At 31.3% G+C, this 10,769-nt stretch overlaps 2 protein-coding genes across 5 annotated transcripts; one reads left to right on the forward strand and one right to left on the reverse strand.

Moving 5' to 3' along the window:
* The first annotated feature begins 3,687 nt into the window (after positions 1-3,687).
* On the forward strand, positions 3,688-7,714 carry LOC107008632 (lipid phosphate phosphatase 2-like). 4 transcript variants are annotated; one of them, XM_015207749.2, is made up of 9 exons: positions 3,688-4,237; positions 4,509-4,589; positions 5,271-5,534; positions 5,634-5,721; positions 5,825-5,934; positions 6,044-6,134; positions 6,276-6,464; positions 6,584-6,643; positions 7,231-7,714. In XM_015207749.2, the coding sequence occupies exons 1-9, from the start codon at positions 4,172-4,174 to the stop codon at positions 7,443-7,445; spliced, it is 1,164 nt and encodes a 387-aa protein (XP_015063235.1). In that variant the 5' UTR covers positions 3,688-4,171; the 3' UTR covers positions 7,446-7,714. The 4 variants fall into 4 exon arrangements, with proteins under 4 accessions (XP_015063235.1, XP_027770810.1, XP_027770811.1 ...); XM_027915009.1 differs by having other exon boundaries at positions 3,689-3,934; positions 5,268-5,534; XM_027915010.1 differs by having other exon boundaries at positions 3,689-3,934.
* LOC107008633 (keratin, type II cytoskeletal I) lies at positions 7,588-8,327 on the reverse strand. Its single transcript, XM_015207750.2, has one exon. The coding sequence runs from the start codon at positions 8,226-8,228 to the stop codon at positions 7,800-7,802; it is 429 nt and encodes a 142-aa protein (XP_015063236.1). The 5' UTR covers positions 8,229-8,327; the 3' UTR covers positions 7,588-7,799.
* Positions 8,328-10,769: the final 2,442 nt, after the last annotated feature.

A 10,769-nucleotide genomic window follows, 5' to 3' on the forward strand; every position in this document is an offset into this window, starting at 1 on the left:
CTTATTTTGAATAAATACGTTTATGAAGTTTATTTATATTTTAGACCTCGAATTAAATTTTCATTTTAGACCCCAATTATATCGAGCCACCCGAATATATAAATATACCACACGTAAATATGAATGTATCAAATAAATCAACTTGAATTAACAAATGTGCTGATGATATACAATTAACAAGAATTAATGTCTTTGAATTAGGTAGCTAGGCTAACAATAATGATGCAAATAGCATAATATAATACATGAAGTCCAATTCGTAGTAAAAATATTGATTGCAAACTTATCCTTCCACGTCCAAGTTTGAACTTGTCAATTCATTTAAATACAACACTTATAAATATAGTATATATAATATGTCAAGAGGGATTTATATACAGATATATAGGCAGGTCAATTTTACAAATTGCTCATTGTAAACTTTAGTAAGTAATTGTTAAAAGAAAGTGGACGGGCGAGAAAAATATCTTTTTTTTTTAAACATGATGAGATAATATTATGTATATGATATGCATCGATACAAAAGGGTCAACCACATCACTTATACAGTTATAGACTGAGTTAAATATCAAATTTATACATCATGCAATAATATAACTTTTACTGATATATCTTACAAAAGATATTCCAACCTTGTCTGCTTCTAATACTTCTAAAACAAACACGGGAAGAACCCTCTTATTCTTTGTTTGGTTATTAATTTTTTTACAATATGGTCAATCACATTATTTGTTGCATTATATATAGACTAAGTTAAGTAGGAGATTTATACATCCTGTAATAGTATAACTATAGCTGATATATCTAACAAAAAGAAATTTTAACCTTATCTGCTTCTAATACTTGTAAAATAAACGCTAAAGGAACCTTTGTTTGGTTACTATGTTTTCTATAAAATAAAATAAAGATATTTTATAAGCAAATCAAAAGAACTTAAGAATAAAATTAGCTAAATAATCAATTCAAATATAACTAATTCTAACATAGAGCGAAACGATCCATATTCAATGACTTAACAATTAAAATTTCCTTTTACAATAAAATATAAAATCTAATAAGCTAATCCATTTTATTTAAGACAATTTTTTTATTTTAATTTTGATTTGGTTAGTTAGTTAGTTAGGCTACCAGCCAAGCCCTCGCACATGGTCGTTAATTGTCGACTTTAGCTAGGGGACGTATCGAAGCAAATAGTTCTAGCTTGTTGTTTCTTTTACTTAATTTATGCTAATTGTGAATTTTAATATGAGACTTTGCAAATTCAAAATTTAAGCAAAAACAATATAAATGAAAATATATCACATAAATATATATAACAGACAAAATATCTAATTATTTAGAGAAATATTGCATCTCTGACCACCTCATAGATTGATGTGTCAATTCTAATAAGTACTAATAAAATAATATTTCAAGGATCCAATGTGTCCTGTTGTAGTAATAGGGTTATGAGTTGCGCCCAGATTCGGTTTCGATCTGTACGAAATCTTTTTTTTTATATATAAAATAAATAAAATAGTGTGTATTTTAAAATCAAAAATAAATCTTATTGTACAATATGATATCAGCATTCATGTTAATTTTATATGATCCTTAAATTTGGTTTAAAAAAAATTCACATTTATATATATGTTACTGATTATTTGTTTCATATATAAATATAATTTATAATTCATATCATTACTTTTAAATTATTTATATCTCATATAATAATTATTTTTACCAAAGCAAGAATTATTATTATTTCAAATCAATTCTTGTTTATCATTTATATTCGTCAAATTTATTAAATTTTTTTATCAAATTTATTACTACTACATACCAAATCTACATTTAAAAAAATTTACTTTTGGTCGAATTTAGATTTGATTGGTAAATATTGTATTTTTTAAGAATAGCTTTATAATAGTGTATGGTGTGATTTTATAAGCTTTTGCTTATTTGGTATCATATAAAGAATTGAAACACTTTTAATAATTTTACAAATTTAAAAAATCTAAATTGTATATCCCAATAAAACTTTAAATTTATTTCATAATTTCAAATTATAATCTCATATCGCATGATCAAACTATCCGAAATATTTAAATTTAAATTTAAATATTGTGTTTTTTTATAACACAAAAGATTGGGAAAATGACTTTTTATGATAATTTTTAGCTACACCAGTTAAATAAGACCTAAACATTTTATATATACTATTTTATTATACGTAGATGTATAATTATTATATATATTCATAATTCGCTATACATATATAATTAAAGTGAGTTATATAAAAAATTATATAAAACGAGAAAGAAAGAAATTATATATAATTTGAATTTGTATAAAACGAGAAAGAAAGAAAAGCAAAAGAGACTTGGGCAGGGAAATATTTGTATTGTATAATTATAAGTGTATACGATGATTATATACAATTTGAATTTGTATAAAATGAGAAAGATAGAAAGGCAAAAGAGGTTTGGGTAGAGAGTATACAATTAAATTGAATTGTATAAAATGAGAAAGAGAGAAATTATATACAATTTAAATTTGTATAAAATGAGAAAGAGAGAAAGATAAAAGAAACTGGGCAGGAGAGTATTTTTATTGTATAATTATAAGTGTATAGGACGAAGATATATGTATTTGCAAGTGTATATACAGTTTTCTCTTACTTTAAACAAACAGAAACACGATTTATACAATTCGTTTTTATTTGTATAAGCGATAAAGGCGAGGGTGGCGAGTAGATTTGGGAGAGGAGAAAGAGGACAAAAATATATGTATATATACAATTTTCTTTTTCGCTTTATACAAACAGAAACAAATTTTATATACTTGTATTTGTATAAAAATGAGAGGAAGCGAGAGAGAGAGGAGAGTAACGAGCGAAAGAGGTGATTAATAAATAATTTGCTACGAGTCACAATTAAATTAAAATTACATATATTTTAATTTATTAATTTGCCGTTATATACAATGGACCCGTTTGGCCATAAATTTCTCAAATAATATTTGGGGAAAAATTTGGCAAATAATGTTTGTCTATACAATTTGTCATTATTTGGCAAATATTTTTGGCAAATATCCCAAATTCCCAAATACTAGTTTTTTCTAGTATTTGGTCCAAATCTCATTATTTGGGATCTTTTGAATATTAAAATTTTTCCCCAAACTTTTATCTTTTACAAAAACACCCTTTTAGTAGTTGTTTGTGTTGTATTACATAATTTTTTTACGTGAACACCAAAATAGTGATGAAATATTTATTGAATATTAAATAATGATATGATTGTTAATGAAAATGATGAAAAATTAACTCAAGGTAATAAAATCATGTGCTTCGTCTACTTCACGATGTATGGCTTGATACTTGTTGCACTCGCTCCAAATTACCACATTGCTCTAGTGTGATGGAAACTATATGTTATTGTTGTAACGAACATCCAATTGACTTGTAATACAAACTTATAGTTAGTTTTAATAGTTTTTAAAACTTATGGGTATAAATTATATTTTTCTAAAAAGGTGAAACATATTTCCCAAATCCTATGGCCAAACACATGGTGAAATTTCACCCAAATTTTCACTCAAATAATATTTGCCAAGAATATTTGAAAATTTATGGCCAAACGCTAGCAATATTTTATTTTACATTCATTTGCATGGCATAAGTTGACAGCAGGGCAGGAATACTGGAGTAACGAACAAACGTGGCGTTCATGATTGTTGACAACGCAAATAAAATAAAACACCTCACCAAAAAAATGCTCCCAATTACAGTTTCAATGTCTCATCACAAATTTCATACATTGATTCAGCTAGGTAGTTCCATTCTTCTTCCTTGCTACTTTACGCCATCACTGCCATTTTTGTTATTTTTTCTGTGTTGACATGCTTACAGAATCAGTGTAACTGTGAATTATAAATGGTGAAACTATAGCTGAAGGTACTATTTCCTTTGTTTATTAGTTACAATTCAGCGTGGATAAGGACTTTATTTAAAAAATATTGTGTGGACATACGTGTTTTTGTGCTTGCTTTTTTATATATGTGGAATCTGGATCTTGCTGTCACTGTCGTCAATACTGTTAATTAATTGTTTTGATTCATTATTAATAATCAGGGTTTCTTTCCATTTCTAATTTTGATTCATAATCTTCTCATTTATTGCTTTGAATCGACAATGCCATGGTGGGATTTGAGATCTGTTTTCGTTTTCAAGAATTTCAGATGCTTTTCGCAGTCTCAGGTGCGCCGTAAGGATTATCTGCGATGTTTTGATAACGGCGACTGTAATTTATGCCCATGTTTGGATTTATCTATTCCCAAGATTGGTGACTTTACTGAAATGATATGGCTGGTTCTCCTGTACTGGAAAGTGTCAAGTTCTTAGATTTAGCTAGTTGCACCTGTAGTAGTTGCAAAATGCTAAAAGGAATACTTATGATGTTAATGATATTTAGCTTTTTGCTCTTGAGACAATGATAAGTTTGATTTTTTTTTTTTTGGCTTTCAATCAGAACGGATTAAGTCAAAGGTTGGAAACTTCTGCTGGATTTTCTCAACTGTTCCGGCCGTTGATAGCCCACAAGAAACACCAGGTATATATTTCTCACATTTGATGTAGTTAAGGAATTGGGATGAAAGTGAGTAGCTAGAATGGGTTTTTATTCCATCCATAGCATATTATATACAAGACTTGAGATGAAAGAAGGGGATGGATAAGTTTGGAAATGATTTTGGGTGAGATAATTGCGAACTTAGTAGATTGGAACGTCCTGTGAACTATCTTGAGTCACGTACATCTAGTGTGAACTAATAAAATGAACTTTGGCTAATTTCAAACTGCCATTTGCACCTAGACACAACTATTTTTAGATTGATCATGAGCCATGTATTCAATTTATGGGAATATGCTTGAGTTCTTTTGTAGGCATGTCATGCTTGCTTCACCATTCTGACCAACGTCTACCCCTGAATACTGATACAGTCTACCTTAGAGTATTGTTTTGTTTATTTCTATAAACAAAATTATAGTTGACTATATAAAGCACGCTTCTGTAGATGTGGCAATCTGTTCTTTTACCTTGTAGGATGCAATAAAAATCCACATGCGCATATAACAGATGTCTGATGCAAATGACCTTGTTATAGCTCTGAAATTTAGAGAAGGAGATTATCTTGTGTTTATATATGCAGCTTATTACAAATTTAGAACAAATAAGTCTTTGCAATCATATTAAAAGAATACTCAATTTCTTACTTTTACATGTTCTTAGCAGGGTAGAATGAGGGATGCCCAGCCTGGATCACATACTGTGAGCGTGAGGTCTCATGGTGTGACGGTTGCATCATATACAGTGAGGTCTCATGGTATAACAGTGGCAAGGACTCATTTAAATGACTGGATGATCCTAATACTACTTTTGGGGATAGTTGTCCTTCTGAATGTTATCCATCCGTTTTACCGGTTTGTTGGGAAAGACATGATGGAAGACCTCAAGTATCCTTTAAAAAGTAATACTGTACCTTTTTGGGCTGTGCCAGTGAGTTGATCCTAATTTTTCATTCAGTAGCTACAAAATTACTTTATAGAGGCGATTAGTACCTCATATTCAGATTTCAAAATTTCCAAAATTTATCAGGTGTATGCTGTTCTGCTGCCTATGGTTGTATTTCTGCTCATTTATTTTCGGCGAAGAGATGTCTATGATCTTCATCATGCCATATTGGGTAAACTATTCTTTGGATTTGGCTAGTTTTAGTGGAAGTTGTTTATAATGTCCTCACCATAAAAGCTTTCTGGTTGTCGTCCTCTAATATGTTGTATTGGCAGGCCTTTTGTTCTCTGTTGTGGTAACAGCTGTTATCACAGGTGCTATAAAAGATGCAGTTGGAAGGCCTAGGCCAGACTTCTTCTGGCGCTGTTTTCCAGATGGGAAGGAAGTATGTTTGCCATGATGGTTATACTTTATGTTTCTAGTTGTAGTCTAAGGCTTCTCAGTTTTGGGGAGTAGTATTTTATCAGCGCCTTTAAATATTGATTGATCAACAGGTTTACGATAAATGGGGAGATGTTGTATGCCATGGTGACAAAAATGTTGTCAGGGAAGGGCATAAAAGTTTTCCAAGTGGTCATACCTCCTGTAAGTAGAATGCATGTTCATTAACGTTCTCATGCCTTGTAGAGCAAAAGAATGCGTGGAGACAGACTTGAAATTTACAGCATACATATTCTGATCTTTCTCGTCTTCTCAACCTTTTGAGGATTTCGGATCAACTTGCAGTGTCCTTTGCTGGTCTTGGCTTTCTATCGCTTTATTTATCTGGCAAGATACAAGTCTTTGACTGTAGAGGACATGTTGCTAAACTGTGTCTCGTATTACTTCCACTTCTTCTTGCATCTCTGGTTGCCATTTCTCGGGTGGATGACTATTGGCATCATTGGCAGGATGTGTTTGCTGGAGGTCTGATTGGTGCGTTTTATTTGTTGTTTGTACCTTTAACAAAGAATCAACTTTACAATTGGGTAAACAAACATATAATAAGACTTGTGGGAGACACCAACGAAATCTGAGGATATTTTCCTTTTCAGGTCTAGTAGTTGCAACATTATGCTATTTGCAGTTCTTCCCACCTCCATATAATGATCAAGGTCTGTCCTCATTCCTCTAATTGTCTCAGTTATGTGAAAATTCTTGTGATAGACTATTAGAAGCTTTCTTTTTCATGTTAAACCTATGCTGCTTCTCAGAGTTAACAGTTGAATGAGCGTGTTTGCTTAATGCATTGCCGTGTAAATTTTATTCCTTAGTTGATCCTGAGGAAGGATTGATGAGCAAAGGTGTTCCACTTTTACGTTTGTGCAGCTTTAATTGTGAAATGATGTGTAAATATACATATCTATCATTTAGTTCATTATATGTATATAAAAGGTTCTTTCTATCATTCAATAGCTCTCTGCAACTTGAGGGATCATGCCCTATGGAAAATGTAATGATAATTGCCTCTTGGTGAAATCCAAAAGAATTAATAATCTGTGACTTAAGGAAAAGAGTGACTTTTGGTCGAGCTGCATTATAACAGGCAGTTGTTCTCCCTACAAATGAATGGATCTAGAAAGGGTTCTGATTTATGTTCCTCGGAGAATAATAGAATATGGCCGTGGAGATGTTTTCACTTTGTCATCTTCCCTCCGTTGTCTAGTCATATTTTTACTGTTTGTTTGTTTTGTACTACTAGGCTGGGCGACCTATGCTTACTCCCGTATGCTGGAGGAGTCCCAGGGAGCTGTAGAAACATCTAATGGTGAAAATGCCAACGCAAATAATACATGCAACGCAGAGGTTCAAATAGGAAGTCAACCGAACCATAGAAACAACAACACATTTACGGGCATTTCCTTGTCCGGAGATTCTGGTCCAACCGTGGAAGATCTGGAATCTGGGAGGAGGTAGTTTAACTTTGAGGCAATTGATATTTGGAATAGTGACCCAGAGTTACATGAGATGACCTTTTTTGAAGAAAAGATACATGGGATATATAGACTAGATTTCATTCTTGTCACACTGATCACAGGGCAAATGCTTTACATATGCATGTAAAAATTGTAAATTTTTTTCTTATTGTACAAGTTGCTCAAACTTTTGTAGCGTTTTAGTTGATATCTTGTATGATAGTGTTACATGTAACATCAAGTTTAGAGAACATTTTTGTGAAGCAGAAAGTGAGATCTCTTTTTCCACAACAAAATTGCATAGAAGAAGCTTATTGGAAATAGAAAAAATTGGAAATGACAGCCAAAGAAGAGTTCAGATTTGAATTACAAAGGGCTTTCTGGAACTCCTTTTGGATTCAAAAAATCTAGACTTAAATTCTTCCCAAGAAAAACCAACACCAATTCCTTGGCCATACCCGAAGCCGATACCAAGACCACAACCCATACCCACTCCGAAAACGAGTTTGAGATGGTTCCAATCGGAACCACCTAACCCTAGACCACCAATTGCTCCTAGACCCACACCGACGCCACAGCCAATTCCGAAACCGCCGCCTGGCCCTGATGTTGCTTCTTCTAGTTTCCGGCTGTTCTCTTGGATGAAATCTGTTACAGATTGTAGCTTGTCGTCACGTTTCCCCCTTTTTCCGTTGAGATTAATGCCCTTCAACTTCCAAAGAGAACTGTTGTTGTCAGCTTTCCGATAGGCAAAACCATTGAGGCGAAGGGTTTTGTCCTGCATTCTTCTTACTTGAGAGGAAACTGGGTTCGTTGACCTCAGCTATGTCCCTTTTCTCAAAGCGGGCCAATGCGAAACTGACCAAAGATAGGGGACGGAGATGGAGATAAAGGGAAATAATCAACACTTCTCTTTTCTTTTCTTTTTTTCTTATTATTCCATCTGTCCGGTATTGTTTGTCATGATTTTTATTTTTTGAGTCAAATTATAAAAGTTTTGGCTAACATTTTAAGATGTATTTTTTTTATTATATTAATATATAAAAAATTGTAATTTATATTATTTTTCATATAGTTTTAGAATATTTAATTTTTTTGTTTAAAATGTCGAATTAATATAATCTAATTTAACTATGAAAAATAGTCAAATTGACTTTCGAAAAAGACAACATGACAAACAATACCGAACGGAGGAAGTATATAGATAGATACAGTAATTAATACTTTCTCGCTTCATTTTTATTTTTACTTATCCACTAATCAAGAAAAATTTTATTCATAGCATTAATTAATTATTTTTTATAATTTAATACTAAACATTATTTAATAGTAGTATGATAAAACTCCCTTAAATTTGGCAAAATAAACTACTCATACCCTTGGTTACGTTTTGAAACAATTATTATTCAAGATATCACAAATATTCTCAAAAGTTGACAACACAAAGTTAGTAGGAATTTCAATCAATACATAACTATACACATTAATTATTTCTAATCAATATCATAGATTGAATAAATAATACATCATAAATTATGATATTTAACAACTGTCACGAGTAAAAACGGAGTTATTCTTAAGTCAAATAATTCTAATATATAATTAATTTCAAAACATATTAATACCAATATAATATAACTAATAATGTATTACACTTCATTTAGTACTAATATTCTTAGGCCTAACTAATCGGTGATCCCCTAAACTTGACACTAATTTTCACTTAGACATCTTAACTAAGTTTTGTTCATTTTAGACATCCCATGTCATGTCTCGTTGGGTCATTTTAATACTTTTTACTGACATGGCATAGTGAATGTTAACACATTCACTACCAGCGCGTGAAAGACTCATTTAATCATTTTCCCCCCTCATTTTTTAGCCACCATCTCTCAAAACTTAACTCCTTCCATGGAGGAATTGTTTTGATGATGCTATGGAAAAAAAAAACGAACTCTAATCCGAAGAGTTTTCACAAAAAAATAAATTTCAACCAGTGTTGGCTCTATGCATTGCAAAATAAGGCCTTTGCCTTAGGCTCCCAAATTTCGAGGTCCCCCAATTCTTTTTTAAGAATAAATTATGAGTTAAATTTTTATACAAAAATTGATTATTTATGATAAAAAGTATAATTTTTAAAAATATATATTGTTTTACTCACTTTAACATCTTTTGTACTTTGTTAAAAATAAAAATTAATAGTGAAAAGTGTTGAAAAAACTGAGTTACAAATTCTGTTTTATTTCTTTTTAAATTTTAGTTTCAAGCATTACTAAAAACATATTAAAATGGAATATATCAAGTCATCAACTTCTTGCGTCAAATTTTATAGTTCTAACTCTTATCTTTATTTAATATTTGTCAACTTATTACTTCTAAAATTATGTTAACAATTCATATAATTGTTTCACTGAAAGGATGTTTTTCACTGCAGAGTTGATAAAATCTTACCTAAAATTAATAACTGAAAAAATAATATTAAAATACTAATAATTTTTATCTAAATAGTGTAAGAAAAATAAATTTTGAATAAATACGTATATAAAGTTTGTTTATATTTTAGGCCCTGATTTAAAATTTCGCCTTAGGCCCCCAATCACGTTAAGCAGCCCCTAATTTCAACCCATTACAAAAATTAAGATTCATGTTGTCGCAAAGAAGAAGGACAGCGAAAAATCTTGAAAGACGATGGATGAAATGAGAGAGGGGTGGAGAAGACGATGTGGTTGGGGAATGGGTTGGGGTTAGGATAGACAAAAGTGTAGAAGACATTGGATGGGTGGGTTGGAGTGTCGGGAATAGTGAACGAGACGATTTGGGTGGGTGGGTAGGGGTTGGAGTGGGTGAGCAGAGAAGATGCCCTTGGTAGATTTGTTTTTTTATTTTATTATTTTTGTGTAAAAAATTTCACGTGTCATTAAATCATTGGCTACTTCTTCATTCTACTAAAATATTATTATTTAAAAAATATTTTTAATATGCATGTCACGTATTTTTATTTAATTTGTCACTTCGACACGTCATCGCCGAGTGTGTTACACACACCTTATATATTTAGCTGATTGTTGAAAAAGTGCTAAAATGACAATGAAGAATGACATGAGATGTCTAAAATGAACAAAACTTAGTTAAAATGTTCAAATAAAAATTGGTGCCAAATTTAGGGGGTCACCGATGGGTTAGATGATATTCTTATATTACACAAGTGGTAGATACTTTGCAAAATGGGCATGGGCTTTTGAGGTACCTTTTTAGACTAAGAGCCTGTTTGGCTCAGCTTAAAAGCTGGTCAAACTGACTTAAAAGCTGGTTTTTGACTTATTTA

This window comes from Solanum pennellii, chromosome 2 (genome assembly GCF_001406875.1).
Source record: "Solanum pennellii chromosome 2, SPENNV200".
In the NCBI taxonomy this organism is placed as follows: domain Eukaryota; kingdom Viridiplantae; phylum Streptophyta; class Magnoliopsida; order Solanales; family Solanaceae; genus Solanum; species Solanum pennellii.